The following is a 22,853-nucleotide window of genomic DNA, read 5'->3' on the forward strand; positions in this document are numbered from 1 at the left end:
TGTGTTTCTTTCCATCAATTCAGCGGGCAAGTCCACGAAAAACGCAAACTCACAGAGTCATTCGCTTGAGTCTGAGCTCTCCCACTCCACTCCTTCCTCTGTACTGTGTAAGTTGAGACTCATCTGCTCAGATGATCTCTTTTGTCTCACCTTCTTTTCCCTCCCCATCATCTAAGAGTAGCACAAAAAATGACGGTTTTTTTGTGATGTCTGATCTGAGAATTACGCTTTTTTATTTTATGAAAGTGTCAGGGTGTCAGGCTTTTTTTTTTTTTTTTAACCTTTTCGTTTATTGGCCAGGTTTTATTACTTGTAAAAATGAAAAATAAAATTAAAAAATATATAAAAAAACATCAGCAATAACAGCAGTATAAATAGGTATGTATTTCAGAAAATTATATCTTGCGGAGGTTCTCTCTGCAGTAGTTCTCAGCTTAGAGATGTTACTCTTCAACTCTGGCTTGAATCCTGAATAGGGCTTCCAGATTAATTATCTGTTATGTTTATGAATGTCATCAAGTTACGTTATTTAGCATCACCATTGATAAACCAACCTTAAAGCTTCTGGAACAGCTGTTAACTTGCAGTATTAATCCATGGCAACTGAAATGTTGCATGCTTTTTTTAAGAAGAGATCTGTGATGATTTGTGACCAATAAACTGTAAAGAAAATTGTTAGAGTGAAGAGAATACCTTTGAACAGCTTAAATATGAGAGAAAATGGCATAGTATTAGTAGCTCATATACTGGTAAAACAGAAAAGACATCTGTGTAGATGCATTTCATGTTTATAAATTAATTCAGAAATTTTTTACCATGGAGTTAGCTTGTGAGTTGAAATGGGGAATGATTTCCTAAGAATGTACATTCTGCTTGCCAGATTCTGATCTTGCATCCTGTAAGGGTAATTTCTCTGAAACTAGGAATGGGCAAATGCACTGGTAACGGTGACGTCTAAATGGGAATTTGAGTGGAATTTTTCCTAGGTGCTACTAATGCAGGTGAGAGGGGAATCAGTCCTGTAGATAATGGGTTGTCCCAGGTCACAACTGTTGACAAGTGAGACTAAAATATTAGTTTTATTCTTAGGGAGGAACAGGATATTTAGATATTGGCAACCTGGAACCCTGTTGACACTGAGAGCAGAGCACTGCTGCACAATGGAAAAGCTCTTCTTAATTCTTTAGATAACTGTTTTGACAAGTGGGAATTAAGTTATTTTTTCTGTAGTTGTAAAAATAGTTCTAAATGAGAGATTGGCTGTTTCATGACAGAAAAGGAAGTTAATGGTGTATCTGTCAATGTGACAGTAGACTAAGATACAGAGGCTTTCTTGCACAGAGGGTAGAAGAAGCTGTTCTACCTGTATACTATGCTTCAGCAGGGCACGTTATGTTAGCAACGTGACTGTATTCAAATGTGAACTACCAGTGCTGGCAGTGCCACTGCACAGAACCTTGAAAATGGGAGGAATGAATAGGAAAATCACGTATATAACCTGCAAAGCTATCAGTAACACGTCATAAGACTTTTGTTCCATCTGCAGTGTATATCCCAAGAAAATCCATTATGTACCCAACATTTTCAGATTTGAATTACAGCTGCCTCACATTTCCTGCTTCATTAGGTAGTTAATAGTGCTAAAACCATTGTTAATGTTTAAATGTAGATGTTCATACTAGTTTTGTTACCAAATTTAGGTAACAATCTAGGTGTGGTGTATTAATAGCATAGTATATATCATCACGTCTTAAGAAAGTGGACAATCTGGCATTTATTCTGTTCATTCTGTGACTTCAGAAACATGCACACTTCTTATCCACTTTGTTCCGTAAAATAAACTTCTCCAAAATCACTATAAAAAGGTGCAGATAGAATTCAATTTAAGGAGTACAGCAGCAGTCAGATTAAACAACAATCTGCTGCTTTGCTATGAGGCAGGAGAAGTATTAGGTGAAACTATTCTGGTAAAGCCGCTTGGTGGAAACATAATGGTACTACTACAGCTGGTACTTAGCCTACCAGCTGTTTTGTTTAAATCATTCACAGTTAAGAGATTCAGAGCTTGCCAAAGTTCTAGAAGGCAAAACAGCAGAAATTAACCTAGTATCTGAATACGCACCAGACTTGCTTATATTTTTTCCTTCTTAAGCTTCAAACTAACTTTGTCCCAATAACCATCATATTTAACTTAGTTAAATAACTAGCTTCAGTGACCAAACAAATTGTAAAGTCCCTGTAACCTCACCTGTCCTCAAGTAAGTTTTTAAAATGTCAGGTTCTGTTGTAATATGATTTTATAAATGGCCATGATAGTCTGTGTTTTCTGTAGCTGTACATTTAATAGGAATCTGCAGTCCTGTGTCCTGAGAAAGTTCAGGGAACGGAAAGATTATTGTCTACCAAGAATAGGATTAATTCAAGAAAAGTAAAAAGAACTTAAATAGGTGCTGAGAGAAGGCGTCAGTAACATGATTAGGGTAAAAACTGCTCGTGTGACTAACAGAAGACACATTTGAGTTAAAATAATTTTGAAATGGAATTTTCTTGGGGTAGCTCTAATGATCTGTTTTAGAATAGTGGGAACATAAATAAAAAAGAACTATTGGGGTGTGTACATTTGGCAGATTTACACTCAACAGAAAAAAAGATTGGAAAATAGTGCCTATAAACATCTGCATTCGTGTCGTAATGCATGACTTTCACTAGCAGTGAACAATACTAAAAAATCAGTGGAAGTAGTACTACCCTGGTATTAATACTGCTCTGTAGATGTTTGGGGTGAACAACATGGGAGTTACAGAAAGAATGATACAGGCTCAAGCAGTTATGATTTTTAAATGCCATCACAGGAGTATTCAGGTCAGTGGCTGTTTTCAAAGGCAAATTTGAGAATTTAAAAGGAAAAAGTTATACAGTGAAGTCAGAGTAGAAGACAGGACTGGGGGCATCAAAGGCATGTGCAATTTCTTTATGACAAAAGTGTCTGGAAAATGAGGAGGGCTTCAAAGTTTACCTGGATGAATCATACCTGACCTTTGTTTCATGACAACACAGTGGTAAGAAAGTGGGAGCTAAAATAGACTACAGTGTTATCTCTGTGTATTACAGAACTGAATTCACTCTGTGTTTGTTGCAAAGTAACAATTATTATAATTGCACACATATAATTTAAAAAAATAGAAAAATATTGATTTCTTAGCTGCTTAAACTTCATAGGTTTTAATCGGCTGTCACAGACATCAGAAAGAGATGAGGTAAATGTGGTGTGGTGAGGAAGGATTATCATGTAATTAAAAGAAAGTCCTGGAAAGTAATACATCTAATAGCTGCTTGGAGTATTCAGGAATATAATTTTAAAGATAACATAGTTTTCCTGTGAGTAAAATAGCCAAATACTACATTTCATAGAATTATTGTTCGGAAATTATTATTATTACCACAACACATCTCATAGCTTTTAAAAATTACTTAATTATTTAAAAGGAAGAAGATACAGAATTGAGGATTATTATTGATTTTTCCATTGTAAAAAACTAGTGAAAAACAAAAAGATTTCTGACTGTATTAGGGTAATTAGTTAGAAGTATAATTTAAATTAACAAGTTCACAGTGTCAAAGCTTATTAATGTTTCAGTTATCAAGACTTCAAATGTTATTTCTTGAGTTGGGAGCCATGATTAATTGAATTGGGTTCCATGATTAATTTAACATGTTGTGAAACTGTAGTGCAGTATCTTGTAACTGCACTTGATACAGCTTTGTTCTGGGACTGTAAATGGTTTGTCAATAAAAATAAACATTTCCAACATATGACACAGTGCAAGTATTAGAGAGCATCTTTAGAAATAATTAACTACATATAAGTAAAAGGAAACTACTTACTGCATATAAGATTTAAATAGTCAATACATTTATTTTGTTTGATCTTTTTTGTCAGTGTAAACTATAAAAATGATTTGCGGGGATGATTTTTCAGAATTTTGCTTCCATGCCTAATGAATTAAATTTTCATTAGGCAAATAGTAGGCTTGAAGGGTTTTCAGAAGGTAGTAGACAGTCAGTAGCCTTAAAAACCCTTCCAAACCATCCACTATGTCATCAACGGTTGAATCAGAGTGAATCATTAGAATCAACAGGCACTAGGAATGAGGTGTTACTCACAAGATGACAACTCAAATATTGTATTCAAAATCAAAGTTTAAGGTATTTTGGACTACAAGAGGTGGGCTGAGGTGTAAACTCTGATCTTACATGCACTAAATTTTGATAGAGTTGTTGAAAAATAAAGCCCCTGAAGCATGCTTGTCATTGAAGGATCTAGGTGTTTTTCATGTACATTTAAGATTCAATCTGTCGTTTGTCGCATATTTGCTTTTTTTCCTTCACAGAAATTTAGTTTCTTGGATTATTTGTGGAATAAATTATATGAGAAATTATCAGCAGAGAATTCTCAAGCGTTGGTGTGAATAGAATGATTCTGTACAACATTTGGTGACACTTGTTGTGTTCCTCTCTGCTTCTAGGGTAGCAGTGCACGATGTAAAGCTGAGTGATGTATCTGGTACATCCATATAACCAGAGTTCATTATACAACACGAAGAAAATCTGTAGTCTCTTCCATTGACCCCCCCCCCCCCAAATTTTGCTCAACTTCAGAGTATAGAAATAGTATTAGCGGCTGTATGCTTTTCATCTGATTGCTGTTTGCTGGTACCATATTCTGATAAGAAATTAATGTAGGTCCTTATTGTGTTATTCAGTTTCAGAAAGCCAAGGTTACCTTGGTAAGGACTGTTCTGTATTAAAATGGTAGCATAATGGGTAGGATTTGTCTCCGCAGGTTTGGACATCTACAGTGTAGTTATTTATATGGGAGCTAGTTGTCTAGACTCCCTTTATAGTCAATGCAAATAGGTCAGATGAGTCACACTTATCTTAGACATCTATTTTAGGGTAAAATGGATTGTGCCCTGAAAGTGCTTTTTTCTTTCCGTTGACTATAAGGGAGGGGAGTTGGGAGAACAAAATTGCTTGTCTGTATTTGTACTTGTCCAAAATGTTGTGAGGTTAATGCAATATGATGTGTAAAAAGATATACAGCTAAGAGTACTGAGTTGAAAAGTTTGAATGATTTTATTCTTGAGAAACAACATGTGGGCAAGAAGCAGAATCATTTTAATCATCTCCAAGTTCACATGCTAACTTATAAACCAGCTACCTCATTCTTTTGAAAAGGTACTTTCCTCAACGGGGATTTCATCACTATCAGTTTCAAAGAAAACTTTTAGTAAGGAGCATGCAGTTCCCTGATTTGGGTGTTAATGGAAAGATGGGGGTGATTGGTCTTTGCTATGGATTTCACAGGCCCTCTTGCGGGTGCTGTCTGCACTGTGCTTATTTGATAAGAAGCTGTCTTCTGATAGACCAAAAATATATGAGCTTTATTTTTATGCTTTGCCTGTATAATGGCTGTTCCTAGGGTTATTCTGTGTTAAAAGAAATATGCCAAGGAACAACAAAACCTGAGTATTCCTGTAAAATCAGTGGGGGTTAATTAATAACCATTCCAATACTGTAATTAGGTAGTCAATCATGTAGAGGATTAATGAAAGTAGAAAGAAACTCCATTATCTGAATGAAGCATAAAGACTTGAAAAAATATTTTTTCAGAACAAACATACTGGTGTTAATTTTGAACAATTTCATGGGTAAAATGGTCTTCAGTTACCAAGGTTTCTTTTCCATGTTTCACAAAACATGTAGTTTCTGGTATATGTATTTTGAAGACTTCATTTGCACACATGTACAGCTCACTGCTATTCTACACCTTCTCTCCACAATTAAAATACCAAAAATATTTGTTATTCGTGTGTGATTCTTGTAGAGTGAATTTACTGACATTGCTTGGGGCTACAGGAAGGGAAAAAAGCCCCATAATTTTCTTCAAGAATAAGGTTTTGCTTTTGTTTTTTAAACTTTTTTGTTCTGTGGTACTTTATTTCACAAGCTAGGGGATTGCACTGGGGATTAACGCATTTATAGTGTTAGATGCTTTTTGAGTAAATGTTGTTTATACTTATTTTGTATTTTTTAGATATTAGTGTTAATGGTGTTCTTTAATTATGAAAGATTATCCCTACCCTGTAGTTGAGTGAGAGAAAAAATAGTTAAACACGCCTAAAGGTTCATAACCTATTTAAAGTCAATTTATGTACAACAGCACTGCTGCAGAAATAATTTTAGTCAATGTTAGAATATGTTCTCTTCTGTTCTTTTCCTATTATTTGATCTTTTTATAACTGTTCTTCATAATATTTTTGTTTGAACTGCCTTTGTATTAGTCATGTACCTACTCACTTGCCAAAGCAGGGGTCATACTTTTTTTTTTGAACCATTAATACCTTATGACTTTAACACACTATCCCTACAGGGGTAAAGGTTATATTTAGAGAGTAGGTCCATGGTCTTTTCTTTAATGGATTTACTTCACCCATATTCTGAGCAAAGGATATAAAAGCTACCAACCTTTCCACAGAAGTTTGCCATTTTATGCTAGCTTTCTGCTACACTATCTGCAGTCTTTTTTGTCATTAGTTTTTAGGGAAATGGCTCTGCACCTTCTGACTTCTTTTAACAACGTGTTTCCTCACACCTCGGTTATTTTAAAAACATTGAATTTATTTTTGCTAAGTAATCCTTCACTTACAGAGATTGTGTAGTTTTACGTCATAGAAAACCATTGCCAGACACTATAGAACCCTTACATAACATAAGGCTAAATACGGCCCTTGAAGCACTCTGAACATGTGATGATATTTTAAAGGGAAGGAATAATTAAGCACTTTTCCTTAAAAAGCACCATTTAAAACCATGATCATTGCACCTGAACTAAAGGATTATTTTTATGGCTTAGGAAATGCAACACTGGACTGGTGATTTCATTATTCTTATAGAATACTTCCTTTCCTTGGGTCCTTTGATGCAGTTCACTAACAGCGTGGATGAGCTTATATCTTTGCATCTAGTAAGTGAGTTTGACCCAAAGCATATCACTCTGTGGAAATAGGCATTTGAAAACTACCCCTGTAGTAACTATGCTTACATATAGTTCATTTCAGATTTCATTTTGCCCCTTTTGTTTTAAAAAGGTGCAGTGAGAGTTGTAATTGTGCTGCTGGGGTTCTTGTTTATTTCTGTTGACACCAATCTGTCCTTAGCATGGAATTAGTGCTAGCAAATATTACGGTCTTGTCCTGTATACAAAGTCAGTGCTACCTGAGGTATAACTGAAATAGGGGATTCTTTAAATAAAAATCTGAACATGCAGAAAAAGTTGTAGGACTCTGTGGAATTGTAACACACACAGCTTATAATGCCAGCGAAGCCATGCCTTTTGGTTTTGTCTGATTATCTCATCGCACTGAGAGAGCATACTGATCTCTGACCTGCTTTAACCTAAGTTGAGGTACTTTAATTAGGGAATTCACGCTGCACATTAAAAAGTATAGTAGAATCAAATCACCACTGTACATCAAACAACATAGTTCTCCTAGAATTCAAAACAAGCAAAGTTTATTAGATTTAAAAAAAATAATGATCAAATGAAAACAGTGATTGTGAGTGACAGTTATTTGGCAGATGGGAGCTGGCCAGATGCCCATTCCCTGCTGCCTTGTTTGTTCGCTTGTCCTTGACTAGTTTGTAGCGTGTTTAGATGGGAAAAAAATGGAGGTTTGAAAAAGCATACATTACACAGAGTCCATCAATTTTATAAGGAAAATTTGGTAATTTTCTTCCCACTTTAATAGGTGGTAATTATTTCTGTCCTACCAATATCCATTTCACCTCTGTTCATCTCCAGTGCCCTCCAGTTTCTTCCCTTGCACTAAGAAAAAAAGCATTTGATTTGCTTCACATGTTCACCAAGCAACAGCTGAATTTTCTTCCTCCTCCTCTCTTCGTGGTTTTCAGTCTCCTTCCAATTTTCTGCTTGTAGTATTCCAGTTCTCCCCATTTCCCTGCCCTTCCTGTCTCTCTCTTCTTTCCTCCCAGGCTAAACTTCAGCTTCCTAAACAACATATTTATAGGCTAAAATACATTTGCTCTGTATTTGTACTGTCTCTCTCTGCCCACTCACATACCTACGCAAAAAGTATAAAATTTCATATTGCTGCCTTCTTGGCCATCTTTTTCTTGTAATGTTCATTCTTGCTTTCAAATGAGAAATGCCGAGAATGAGGGGGATTTTGCACAGAGGGTAAATCCTATTGGAACTCCAGTCTTTGAATTGCACTGCCCCTTTGGCTTTTAGTCACTTTCTGCCTATGAGATTGCATAGCATACCACTGAATAAGAAGAAATCTGGTTTTCTTGGGCTGCTTATATACAACTGTAATCGTCTGTGTGTTACTGAAAGGAAAGAGTAGCATAGTTGCTTTTGCATAGACTTTCATGTGGTGGTTGGAATTTTGTAGAAAGCTTGAGAGATGAGTTGGAAGGCAAATGACTTGGCAGCATTGTTCTGCTTCTGACAGTCCCCATTGTGAACTGCAAAGTTTTCCACAAGTACTGGAAGAATTGACGCTAGTGCTGGAGTCGGTCGGTGGTTGATTTGAGCCAGTGATGCTGCGTTTAATCTCATTTACTTACTTTGCCAGCGTGTAGAGCTTCCTGTTGGATGTTCTTCATACTCCATGGATCAGTCAGCAGACTAAGCTCTACTAACTGTTAGTACTGCCCAGAGAAACTGTGCTGGAACCTATTCTGTAATATTAGGTGGCTTCTATAAGAAAGCCTCATGAAATTGTATTCCACTGCAATTTAATTTTGGGAGAAACAACAGAATAAAAGCAATTTGGCAATATGGTTCCATTTTTCCTTTCTTGGGTTGATGTTGAATTAAATCTTGTAATTCAGTACATCAAATATATGTTTTAAAATACATTTTTATTGACCCAAAATATTTTTAAATGTATGTTTGCAAAGATTTCTCTGCACATTCAGATTGAAATCAAGTCTCAAAGTCTCAAAAGGTCACAGCAAGGAACTTCTGTCATTCATAGAGTCATAGGATCATTAAGGTTGCATTCACGTGATTTTAACTCTTTACTACCAAAGGCACAAGCAGGTGTGCTAGTGAATGAAGTTATGTAACTAAATCGAGTTGTTGCACACCATTTATCTAAAAAATAAAAAATAAAAATAATCAGCCTCTCAGTTTATTTCACAGAATGCTGTCTATATATTCAGATGTTCCCTGTTCTTTGCTGTTCCCTGTCAGAGCATGTGTAGTATGCAAGTTAACTGGGGACTTGTCATGATAACACTTGGAAAAGAAATGATTGAGGTTAGTCAAAAAGGAAATATTGCCAATTGTCACTAGCCAAGTGAAGTGAAATCACAAGATGGCCATCTGGTTTTGTCTCTTGCATGTGGAAACTACAGTACCTTTACAAACACTTTCATTGCTTACACTGGTCTAACAGTTACCCAATAACATGATCTCAGGATTGTGTAGCAGCTCATCAGAAATTTTACCTCATTTTCCACTGTCTGATTTAATAATGTGTGATTTTCTAATCTCTGATTGGAATGTGTTACCAGGTTATTTAATCAGATCCTTTAGTTGAGTTACATGCATATGAGATGTAGCATGTAAAACTAGTGATTTCCCCCCTGCATGCAGTCTGCATGTTCTGGCTTTCATTTTGTCAGCCTCTCTGAACACTGCACCATTATTTCTTAGTCAACCATCCTACCACTTGGCTTGTGCTGACAATGCAACACAACGTCCACAGTTTCTTCTGTGTTGTTTGAGCGTAAGACAGTAGAGCCATTGCTGATCTACAGTCAAAAAGATCTCTTCATTAAAATTCTTTGTTGTTTCCACAATATTTGTGAAAAAATAAGGCGATTTGTACACTAAATATGCTTACCCAGCATGCTGTCTGGTAATCAAAAACTACTCACAAAAAGTCTTACTGGACATTTATATCCAGTTATTCTCCATTACTTCATTCCTTTCTGGTTTCTTTTTGATGCTTTCTATCTGAAAGCATTAGGTGTGCACTTAAATGCAGAATGGCAGAGCATAAAAGAAATGATGAGGGTCTAACACCATGGTGCCAGTTCTTGCAGTACAGCACTGGAGATTTACATTCTGCATATGCTCCCCCACATTTTCTTTTTGAAGAAGAATGAGAACTGCCTCAGCACTTTGGACTTAACAAGTGTGTGTGTGAATTGTCTAATCCATGTGTAGGAGTGTGCAGGACAATTAAAGCTATTGCTTGTATGAGATCTACTAAAGCCTGGTTGCCAACATTTTAATTTTCTTTTTATTTCAAGCTTAGTCTTCCAAATTGATTTTCTGAGGTTTAATGAATAGTTGAACATATGTTAAATCCTTGAAAATGTACCAGTAAAATCTCTCTCCCTTACCTCCTTAGCATTAAACTCATAAAAATCTGTATTGAGAGCAGTGCCACTCTGGTTGAAATTTATCAGTGTAAGGTTGAAGTTTTCAAATTACGAATGTAAAGTACAAAATTATAAATCTCATTTCCTAGGAAAAAAAAAAAAAGCAAACTTTAAGTCAGTTTTCAAAGTGTAGTCAATGAGGTTTTCCATCTTCTGAAAGTATCAGTACTTAGCCCTCGTAGAGTAACTGGTGTTACCAATGATCATACCGTGTGCAGGATTCAGGATTTTTTTTTTTATTTTTTTTTTTTACTGTGCACTGTTGTAGTGTAAGTCCTATCAACATTAGCAAATGACCTGTGATCTTTTCTTTACTGATGGATCAAGGAGAAACTGTTTCACATACTTTTGCCTTTGAAATCGAGGCATTTGCAAACTGTTGGAAGTTTGAATATTCTTACTGGAAAAATATGTATTCTGCTTGTTGTTAATAATGTTTTATTCTTCTGTTCCTATTTAGCTTTTATTAGTATTAGTTAGTAGTTGTACTGTAATAGTCCCAAATGATCTGATTGAGGTTTGTTGTAATGTAAATGTTACACATTTTGCAAGCAAAAGATAGTCACAGTCACAGAAGTCAAGAGCTGAGAGACACTGTATTGTAATTAGACTTGCGTGGGTGTGTAGGCATTATATGTAATCCACGAGCTTTGCACCAGGGGATCTTGATTATAGGCTTAGGGTCTGAATTCCTCTTTGGCCAAATGTGTACATTTAAGCAAAGTGAACACCAGGTGTTACAAAGATTTCTGAAAATCATTATATGCTTACCAGCTAAAGGCCCCATCTGCAACTAAAACATTAGACCATCACTTGTAAAGCAATCATCAGCTTCCTTTAATCCAAAGAAAAGAGCTGGAGATTTGGGTTTGGTTTGGTTTTGTTTTTTTAAACAGAAGATCCTTCAGTGACAGAAAGAAGACTAAATCCATGATAGGAAAGGAGATTGATCCTTACTGTTTAATTTCTTTGTGAATGCTGAAGGCAAAATAATGTATAGTAGTAATATAACATAGTGCCCTTTGATCATAGACAAGGAAGAGAAAAGGCAGTTGTACCAGCTGAAGAATGACAGTACCTTTGTTACAGCTGTTGTTCTGACAGCTTTTCAGCTGTCACCTTCCACTTTACTTTCCATTTTAAGGGTTGTGTTTGTATCTCTCTCTAGCTCGTAAGCAGGAGATTATCAAGGTTACTGAGCAGTTGATTGAAGCTATCAACAATGGGGACTTTGAAGCTTACACGTAAGTTTTCTCATTTTGGAGAGACGGAGGAGAGTGGATGTATCTCAAAGTACGTTTCAAAATGTATTTGTAAATAAGCAAATACAAGTGTGTGTGTTTGTATTTATGTATTGCTGAAGATTATTCTCAAATACCCTCAAGAGACATAGGAGTTGTTCGTTGCCACCTTGTCTTAGCTTTACACTAGCCTGGATGCCAGTTTCAGAGGAGGTGCTAGTGTAAATCTGAGGTACTGCTATGCCGAGACAGGATCATCATACTGACACAAAATATGCAGTAGCCTATCTTGGTATATGAAAATAAAGTCACGTTTTTGATATCCAGTCCAGAAAACACAGTGGAAACCTATTTTAACAGAAAAACTGCAGTGCTTGTAGAGACTGATAGTAGCTAGAATCCCATGTGTGCTTTAAGGCATGAAGGACCATGTGGGATTCAGGCTCCACCAGTCTCTACTGAGCACTGTGCATTTCTGTGCAAGAATTTGCTGAGGGAAAGTTGACTGATTTCTCTCTTGGCTTTTCTGTGCAAAGGCACAATTTCATCACTGCTTCCCCACTCCTCCTAAGTCAAAAAAGAAGCAGAGGAAAACACTTCTCAGCATTGCATTTGGGCTCCTGTGTTTCTCTGGGTGGATTCTGCCCTGTTGAAGCACAAGCCACGCAGGTCAACAGTGACACTGCTCTTCCCATTTAAAGATTTGCCAACGCTTTGGTGTGATCACACTAAAACCTGTGTTGTACAAATGTCAAGTAGAAACTTATTTTGAATTCTTGTCTAAGTTTTATTAGATTAAAAACATATAAAATCTTACCTAAACAATGGTGTGAGACATGAAAAATAATTTTTGGATTGTGCTGAGGCAGTTTCCAGAGTCACAAGTGAAAACTTGTGATAAATTGTCATAGGATTGTCTTGTGTGGCTATATTTGGCAATCTTTCTTTTGGTCAAATGGCGACTGATGTGAAATCTAGTAGCCCTGACGTAAGCTTGCCAAATTTACTGATTTAGGTGAAACCAGAACTCCGTTAATGCTCCCTGTTTAAATTATGTTCTTTTCCAGTACAATGTTATATGTAAGTAAGTTTTCAATAAGAATAAAGGAAACATTTAGAAAGTTCAGTCCAGCATTGTGCTACGTAACTGCATGTGTTTATTACAGAATTTCCTCTTCTCCACAGAAAAATCTGTGATCCAGGCCTTACGTCTTTTGAACCTGAAGCTTTGGGTAATCTAGTAGAAGGGATGGACTTTCACCGTTTTTACTTTGAAAATGGTAAACATTCCATTTTCATCTCTGTATATCTTCATCTGTCCCTTGTGAATGTATTTCTCCAGTCTAAGCAGCATTTTTGTTTAGGAGTTGATTGATTGCAGGGGAAGGAGACATTGTTTTTTTCATTTGGAGTTTGGCTATGTATGATTTTTTTGTTTGTTTCTGCTGCACTCATTCATACGTCATATAGCACCTTGGAAAGTTGAAGAAAATTTCAGGTATTTGGAGAGAAAATTAAGGTGTATAAAATAAATATGTAATAAAATAGTAACATAAATAATTCTTATAAGATTTTTTCGGTTACAAAAAAGAGTACATCATGCTATGCTGCAAGTATACTTAAAAGGATAATCATTAAATCGTGATTAGAGTATGAGTGCAAGTAACAATCAACACTTACAGTGAGTTTATAACAACTGCTACTACATGCTGTTTTGGGGAAGATGTTGCTCAGTCTATACTGCTGAGGATCTGATCAGCAGATTATCTGAATGAGACAATGGCCCTGCCTTGTGTGGCCATGCACAATACCTGGTGGCAGCTTGCACCTCATCCCAGAGTCTCCAAACACTTGTATAGAACATGTCACCTGGAGGATGATTGTACTGAAATATGACCAGGAACCCAATTGGACATTTTCAATGAAGGTAGCAGATTAGAAATAGGACATGTCAAATTACTCAGTTGTTTTTGTAAGCAGGTTTTAAAAAGGTATTAAAAAAGGTAGCAGTTATTGCTACAAGTGTTAAGAAACTAATTATTGAGGTTCTTCCAACAAACTTATTGCCAGATCAAAGAGGAGGAAGTTACATATAATAGTATATCAATCACTATAAAATGCTGCTATTTAAGGTGCCCTAGAATTGGTCACGGTCAAATAATTGTGTATGGATGGTTACGGAGACTTGTCTGGCCCCTGCTTGGATAAATAAGACATACTCTAAAACATTTGATTGTTTCTCATACAGGAAAGAGGACAGCATACTTTATGCTGTGACTGTGCCCATTTCTACAAATGTATTTGAGCTAGTTGTCAGTAATGATTAACAGTAAACAGAGATTATTGCCTTGTACCTGCTAAGCTTGATGGTTTGATTTTGTATGATGGGGTGAGATGAGTTACTCTGGCTTACATAGAGAAAATTTAATTTGTCTTGTTTGTGTGTTGTGTATATTTGTTTCCTAGCATTATCCAAAAGTAATAAGCCAATCCACACCATTATCCTCAATCCTCATGTCCACCTTGTGGGTGACGATGCTGCTTGCATTGCATATATACGGCTCACGCAGTACATGGATGGAAGTGGGATGCCAAAGACAATGCAGTCAGAGGAAACACGGGTGTGGCACCGTCGTGACGGCAAATGGCAGAATGTTCACTTTCACCGTTCAGGGTCACCAACAGTACCCATCAAGTAAGAAACAATTCAGACCACAAGCTTAAACTATGTATATCAGACCAGATAGTCTAATAGCTGCTTTTGGCCTTAAAACTATGAAACTGTCCTCTTGATAGTGTAATTTTTTGTGGTTATTTATGCAGTGTGCATTATATTCAGTAGTGTGCCTGTAGTATTTGTGCAAATATTTTTTTAAGATAATGCCTTGTTGTTGTTATTTTCAACCGTGATGCCCACAGATCCAGCTCTGTCCCTGAGCTGAGAGGTTGAAGAGAAAAATGATTTAATATAGATAAGGCCTGACACAAGTCGTGCAAAATAGGACTGTAAAACTTGAAATAGGATTTTAGGAAGACCTGGAGGAAAAAAAAAATGATACATAGAGGTGTTAGAGCTGACAGGAAAATTTCAAGGAAAAACAGTGTCTGTTTTCTGAAAAACTGACATTTGAATAACATTTTCTGTGATTCCCAACCACCTCTACTCACTCAGACCCAGCTATGTTCTTTGCAAGTTGATTTTGAGCCAGTTTATGTATTTCCTTTATAAATTAAGTTGCACAAGTACCTATCACTGTCTTACCTCTTTTCCTACACTCCCTTTGCTTGACTGCTGAACAGTCATTGTCTGATAGTTACTAAACCTGTGTGGGTAAGCCTGAAATCTCTCTTGTCATCATTTATCTGTTTTCTTTCATTCAGACATCTCTGATTGCCCTCTCATACCCTCAGAATCATGCTGTGACTCAGTGAGCACAAAGCTGAATTCCTTGAGCCAGATTTCAGCAGTGTAAATTACAGCACACTCACAGTTGCAGTAATGAAAGTCACAGTTTCTTCAAGAGGTTCTGCTCAAGTCCTTTTCCTTTTTTCTGCTTTCAGTCTTCACTAATCTACCCTGTCTCTCGGAGCCCAAGCTGGTTGACTTCTTTAAGTAGACACACTTATATTAGACCATTTCCCAGTTAGGTAGCACTGACGTAGGTATTAGCTTGCTCAGGTGCAAGCCTTCTGTATAAGATGTAATTACATTTATATGGGGTGTCTTAATGCGGATAATGGCTGAATTTGCCAGTGTGGATGATAAGAGCTTAGATTTCATCTTTCTAACCTCAGTTTGTCCCATAACTTACTTCTTGCAACATAATCCTCCTAAATGAAATAATATTCAGTTAAGTAAGGAACACAAAATCATAGACTATCCCAAGTTGGAAGGGACCCACAATGATCATTGAGTCCAACTTATGGCTCCACACAGGACTACCTAAATATGATAGAACAAAGTATTAAACTTCATCGAGGATGAAATGTGTGTATACACACACACACACATATATATATATATATTTAGGAAGAAGGTAATTTGGTTACCTAGCAATAGCTATTGTATTTTATTTAAAAATGGGAAACCAATGAGAGCAGGAACCATGTCGTCCTGTTTTTCACATCCCAGCTGCACTGCCAGTGTTTAAACAGATAATATTGATAGAGTAGTTATGTTTTCCTGAAATGAAGTATTACAGATTTTTTTTTTATGTTTTAATAATGGACCTTTTTCTCAAGGGATCTGACCTGGATATATGTAGAGCCAGAAAGCATAAGTTAAATGGGTTCACCTTTTCTGGTGCACCCTGGACAGTAAGTGTCTATAGTAAGTGTCTGTCTACAGTAAGTCTGTAAGTGACTGACAGGAATTGGACTAGGGTATTATTTAATCTCCAAGATTAAAGAGAGCATTTGGAAGGTGGGGGAGGTATCTTTTTTTTTTTTTTTTTAGCTTTCTTAACCTAAACATATTGATAAGAGATAACAATTAAGAGAAAAGAACAAGGTAACTTACTACACTTATCCTTAGACGCCAGAAACAGGGGGCAACAAAATACCCATCGTATTGCTATTTTCATGGAAGATTATGGAATTTGCTTAACAATTCCTTAACAATAATATTTCTAATAATACTTTATGGAGCTATACTTTATATCTGCATATTCTGCAGCTTGTTCTGTTTGAGTTAGTGTTTTAACAGGAGCCTCAGTACTTGTTCATGTAACGTATAGCATGTATGATGGGCTGCTGCATCCTGTGACATGTACTGCTCCTGCAAGTGCTCACCAAAGTTTGTTTCTCTGCAATATAAAGGGCATGTGCAGTGCATCTGGCTGCTGCAGAGTCTGCAAAACGCAAATCTCATGGGAATACGGTTGCCCATACAAATCTGAGATACTCCTCACAGAAGCTGTGACAGTATTTCAGACTCAAGTACTGCCTGTTCTTTATAGCTGCTCATGCTGTCCAAGAATAAGGATTTCTGGGACTGCTAAGGATGCAAGGGGTTGGAAAAGAAGCTGAGACATGATTTTTTTGAGCCTGCACAGTTGTGTCTATGTCTGTGGGTGTTCTGAACGTGTTCTGACGGTCAGACAGGAAGTTTTAGGATTGTGAGAATGTATTCAAAACGAAAAGGCCACAAAAGAGAAGTAATGGCTCAGCACCTTAGGGCATGACTAAGGCTTAAGGAGAGATGCTCCGAGATTGTAGTATAGCCTTAGAAAGATCCTATGTAGTGCTGGCAGCAACGTCGTATAAATCCTTTACCTAACTCCCATCTTAAATTCAGAGAGGTGTTTGGGTTTTTTTTCAACTTGCTAATTATTACTGTCCTAAAATACCATTTCTCTGCTGGTTACTTTCCAGCCTTAAATTTTAGTCATACGCAATGTATTCCTGATTATTCTAATGTCATCATTGTTCTCCTACACTGGGTAGATAGATATGCAGACGAGATATTTTATATAAAGGGTGATCAGATCACTTCTCACCTCCTATTTTCATAGGGTAAATAAACAATGCTGCCTTGGTTAGCTTTGTTTGATAGGATCTCTGTTTTCCAAGCTACCTTGATAGCTCTCCAACATGTCTTTTCTGGTTTGAGGTTTGGCTTTGCACTAGCTTGAGTCCTTCTGAAATACTGCATATAATTGTGGTCAAGGCTTTTATTTAACTTCACAATTTCTCTCTTTACCCTGCTGAAAGTGCCACGGCTCCTGTCTTCTGGCATGATTTTGCACTTTTGTTGTTTACATTATATTAGCAGATGTGCCAATCTTCTAAGACAGCCATGTATTTATCCGCAACTGTTATTTCCAACTAATGACTATGTAGAAACTTTTCCTGAGCATTTAGCTTTGTACTTCCTGTTATTACATGTACTGTTTCTGAATTACCCAGACCTTAAGCTCATTTGGTTTTTCTCATACGAGACTCCTGTTTTCCTCCATATTTATAATGCCTTCCACCTATGTCTAAATGTATTACATGAGGTCAGTCCTGTTGCTTCTGCTTTGTCATTGACAAAGATTACTGAATCTCCTCGGCTCCCCTTTCAGCCCAAGTGCTATCATTTTTCTTTTAGTTGATTTACTCTGTATTCTTTCTTTAATTCCCATCTTCTCAAGTTTATCTGGTAGATTCCCACATAGCATCATGTCAGAACTTGCCATCCTGACTGTCTTGTCGACTGTCTTGAACTTCACATTTACTTTTACCTGTCACACCAGCAGCTCTGTTTTGGAAAACTATGTAAGAAATTTAATTACAATATTGTTCCAGATGATCTGTCCTTTCTTTTCTTGCGTTTGAAATTTATGCAGTCTACAACTGTTTATTTAATTATTACCAATACCCAGTAGTTAATAATGGCACTTCTGTCATAAAAAAAAAATAATCTTACGCACAATTTCCAGTCAAGAATTTCAAATCTAATAAACTTGCAAAGGCAATTACAGCACTGATCTGCTTTTGCAAATAGTATCTTAGATTATGTCAAATCAGTTGCTCTGTGGACAGTAGCTTACTTGTTTTCAGAACTACAGTAATGAGTACATAAATCTAAAGACAGTACTGAGCTCTCTGGTAGCCATAGCTATATGGAGATATTTCTTGTAGCAGATAATTGACTTGGAGAAGAATACGAGCACAAAAGTATATTTAGTTTATGTATAGATTCTATTTGTAGTTTTTGCTGTGAGACAGTCCAAACAAGTTTGGGTTTCTGTCTTGCCCATTGTTTTTCTCTGTTTGAGTGGTCCGACTGGGGGTAGGAAATCTGTCTTTGTATTCAGTGTTCTTAAGAATTTGTGCTAGCGTGTGTGCAGAACTGTGTCTGCATAGACACAAAGAGTGAACCTGCATAGACAGTCAAAGAGCTGTTGGGCCTGAAACTGACTCCTAAACCTAAATTCAAACCTTTGATTCCCAGGCCTATATTTACTCACTTTATCACACACTGCACTTTCTTATACTATCATAAGTTAAATACCAAACAGCAAGAAACTTGAGTAAAGAGTTTGTTCTGTGTTTGTACAGTGCCTAGCACAGCGGGATCCTAATCATGACTTCAGCCCCCAGATGCTACGGTAATACAAACGATATTATAAGCTCAGTTAGTTAACTACTTTCTTACATGTTCCTGAACTTTCTTTTTTTCTTTACATGTGGCTCTAGCATGTCTTGCATGTAAATGACATCTGACTCTTCTTTGTTACTCAGTTCAATTTTTGTGTGAGAATCTCACTCTGTGGCCGTGACTGTAATGTACATGCTAAGGAAGTAAGTTTAACTGGAACAGAGATTCATATTTGAATTTTGCCCTCGCTCCTTTGAGAAGCTGATTAATTTCTACTTTGGCACCATCTCTGGCATGTTGTAAAGATTGAAATGATCGGTAAAGTGGTTTGAAAAATAAAAGAATGCTTTGCTTGAGCATTTGGGCTTTTTTTCCCCTTTTTTCCTTTGGTTTTCTTCACAGTATTGTATTAAATGATCTGTAGAAGGATTTTTTTTAATAGTATCGGTTAACACTTAAGCATGTATTGTTAACTGGTGGTGATGTTACTGTAGTAATGGCAATCTTTTTTTTTTCTCCTTCCTTCTAGCTAAAAATATCAGCGGCGCCGCTCTTGCATTATCTGTACCCAACGCACCTGGTTGATTACCATCTTGGCCATCCTGTTCTCTTCATGCATGTTTCTGAGTGCATGAAGTTGTGAAGGTTCTTCATGTAACACATTTGTGATGCACCATTTTGCTGTGTATTCCATCTGTACACTGTTAACATTTAAATGAAGGTGATGTTCCATGCAAATAGAAAATAGCAAGGCATAAAAGACAAAAAAAAAACAGTTGATGTACAGCAGTAGATACAGGATACATTTGTCATCTTTTCTCCATTTATGTCAAGTTTTAACAGACAACTTTAAAACCTATCCTGTTTGTAAAAAAGGAAAAGAAACAAAAAATACATTTTACCCTCTTTTTTTTTTTAAGAACTGTTTTTTGACTCCTCCTTTTCCCCTGAGTCCCTGGATTTTGCTTTCATTCTGGTAGGAATGGTTAGGATTTCCGCTGGCAGCTCTGTTACAGCATGTAGATGGACAAAATCACTGATAAATGTGGAAGTGCTAATATCTTGGCTCTGTCCTAGCTGAAGCCTTCTTAGTTTATTAGTCTATGTAAACTGGAAAAATCTCATCATTTGCTGGCTTGGCCACTTCAGAATTAACTGTCAATGTTCTGGCTAGTCAGCAGGTTTTTTTCTTTTGAAGTCTTTACCTTTGCTTTCTTACTATGCTAAATGAAAATTTATATTGGATAATTAAGCAGAATTAAAAATTGCAAGGAACTAAGTGATGATTGAGAGGCAGGTTTTGAGGATTAACATGAAAGTATAAAGACAAATAGATTTTTATCACTTTTTGGATATATTGTAAATTTATTAAGGAGTCTTTAAAACATTTTAAAATTTTGTTTAAGCTATAGACCACTTCAGTGGTTAATATACTCTAGAAGTATTAGGCCTTAAAAGCTTAGTATGAAGAGTTTATTTACTTTCCAACGTTGCTGTTGCTTCTCTGGAAATGTATTATGACTACACCAGTTTTCTAGTAACTGTAACACTTTTACCACAGATTTGTTTCTCCTTCCTCTTCCCCCTCAATCTGCTCTTTGTTTATTAAAATCATCAGGCAGCATACAGTATCAAGGACAACAATCTCTGCAGCATTACCAGCTTGTTTTGGCTCTTTATCCCTGGCTGCAAATGTCTGTACACTGTGAAGGGAATGCGCTCAATGTCAGTTCAGAACACAAACTTTGTGACAGGGACTATTTTCGCTTCCTTTACACGGCTGTGAACTACATCCTTGCAAGCATTTAGATTTGTTCCCTTCCATTTTTAATAGAAAAATGCAGGGATTATAGGTTCTTTCTTTCTCATTTGTTTTATTACCAACAGGGCTAACTGTTTCCTGCAGCACTGTATCATGCATGGTATCTCAATCAATGTTCTTTTTAGCAGTGGAAAATTTACAACTGGACAGCCTGAAGTTTATAAAATGGGAAAGCTTCCTAATTTGTATAATTTCACCTTTCTGTGTTGATTACTAATCAAAAGCAGTTCTTAAACATTTTGATGTTGTTACTAGTGGATGTATGGTAGATGGATTTAAGCTTCTCTGATAATTATTACGTGATTTTAAACAATATATATTTAAAATAAGCATCTACAATAAATGTGTTGAGCCATATTAACCTGCCAATGGGATCTGTGAAAAAAAAGTAATGGCCTCATTTTTTTCTCATTAATTTCTTTTTTTTCTTTTTTTCTTTTTTTCTTTTTTTCTTTTTTTTTTTTTTGTGAAGCGGCTATAAGTGGCATAACTGTATTTAAAATTAACAAATTAGTTGTAGGGTGGTTTTTTTTATACTTCTAACATAGCATGTGGTGTTGGCGTATTACCGTAGATCAAGTTTGTCTTCCACACCAAGATGGAAATTGTGATTTGTTCTCTCCACCACAGTTGAATTATACACTTCTCTTCTGTCATTTGGAACACTGCAGTTTACCGTGGGACACAGTGTACATATTTCTTGCCATAATGGTAAATGATTGATATATTTAAGGATTAATAAATTTGTGATTTCTGCTGACATTGTGCTTGCGTTTTAATTTCAGAGTTAATTGTGGTTTTGCACTGGGAAATGTGGAGCATCTGTTTGAATTAAGAAGTCAGAGACACAGATACAGTCTCTTACAAGCCAGATTTGCAATTTGAAAATACAAATGTTTGCTCTCATGATTTGTCTTTTGATTAGTTCTTAACTTCCTCTTCTGAGGACCCAGTTATACACTGTTTACATAGTACTTTGTTGATAGATTTTGCATGTACCTTGTGTTTGTAGGTCCATATTTAGAAGTGTTTTGGGTAGTTGCACATTTCTGTAGCTTTCTTACTGTTTTGTATGCTCACTGTGTAACACAAGATGCCATAAAAGAGCAGTTATTGTATGCCTACAGTTGGAGACCTTAAAATGCAGTAAAGACCATAAATAATTAGGATTTCAAATAATGTATTAGTTTAGAAGCCTTCATATATTTCAGTATCAGCCTGTTGTGATTTTTAGGCTCCTTAAACCTATCCTGAGTCACAACTGAGAACAGCCCTTTTCTACCAGGAGAAAAGAGAGGCAGAAGGGGTGGAGGAGAGGACACAACTTCCAGCTTCCCTGGGTTGTGAAACATAGAGCTGGATCGTTTTTCTGGCTCTGTGCCTAGGGTAGCATAGTTGTGAGCCAGCCCTGTGGCAGTGGCTTTAATGTGACAGTCATCCAGGAGTAGTGCTTGTCGAAGGAGTGGGAGAGTATTCCAGTGTAGGGGAAATTCCAGTGCTTCCTTTTTGGTGGCATTTTGCTATGTATCTGTAAAAATAAATAAATAAAGTTATAGGAGACCTCAGAGGTTTGGAACATTTCAGTAAACCTCAGAGGAAGTAAAAGTGGTTTAGTCTGGGTGATTTTATATTTTTTCATATCAGTTCTACCTACTTTGTTTACTCTTTTTTTCCACTAAATGCTGTTCCAGAAATCAGACTGACTTCCATTTTAACTGCGTGCCTGCAGTAAGCTGTTTGACAGCAGTGGATTCACTACTAATTTCAGGTACGTAGATAAGAAGAAGTGTGAAAAGCATAATAACTAGGAGAGGGGTAGTCGGAATAAATTTGCTAAATGTCAGATTGAGGATTTGGGGAGAATTGATTTTTATATTGTTCTGGATATCCTTTATAGCACAAGAGTTTTAATATGCTGCCTCCTAGTGGTTTTCTTAACAATGTTTCCTATTTAGGAGAGCACAAGAAGATACTATTTGTTCTGAACAGAAAGGAACTCAATGCTTCCATGCAATGTAATGTGAGTAAGGAATACACAGTATTTCAGAGGTTAAAAATGCCTGTTTGCTTGATCTTGAATTTACCCTTTATACATTCCTGAAGGAATCAGATTGATTCCATTTCCTGAAAATGGGCTCCCAGGACACAGTTAAGAAAATATAGTCCTTATACATATATAGTCATATAGTCCGTATAGTCCTGTAGTCATATATGAAACCCAGAG

General features: G+C 36.4%; 1 protein-coding gene across 8 annotated transcripts in view; it reads left to right on the top strand.

Annotated features, from left to right (window-relative positions):
• CAMK2D (calcium/calmodulin dependent protein kinase II delta) overlaps positions 1-21,389 on the top strand; it is a 167,102-nt gene extending 145,713 nt beyond the window's left edge. For 5 of the 8 annotated variants that reach the window (XM_035546004.2, XM_035546014.1, XM_050710180.1 and 2 more), the window contains 4 exons: positions 11,651-11,726; positions 12,909-13,003; positions 14,190-14,418; positions 19,337-21,389. In XM_035546004.2, the coding sequence (XP_035401897.1) occupies positions 11,651-11,726; positions 12,909-13,003; positions 14,190-14,418; positions 19,337-19,340 (404 nt within the window). In that variant the 3' untranslated portion in view covers positions 19,341-21,389. Of the gene's footprint in view, positions 1-11,650; positions 11,727-12,908; positions 13,004-14,189; positions 14,419-18,767; positions 18,818-19,336 lie in introns of all 8 variants that reach the window. The other 3 variants (XM_050710179.1, XM_035545986.2, XM_035545995.2) reach the window with 1 other exon arrangement.
• Positions 21,390-22,853: the final 1,464 nt, after the last annotated feature.

The sequence above is a fragment of the Cygnus atratus genome, chromosome 4, assembly GCF_013377495.2.
Source record: "Cygnus atratus isolate AKBS03 ecotype Queensland, Australia chromosome 4, CAtr_DNAZoo_HiC_assembly, whole genome shotgun sequence".
NCBI lineage: Eukaryota > Metazoa > Chordata > Aves > Anseriformes > Anatidae > Cygnus > Cygnus atratus.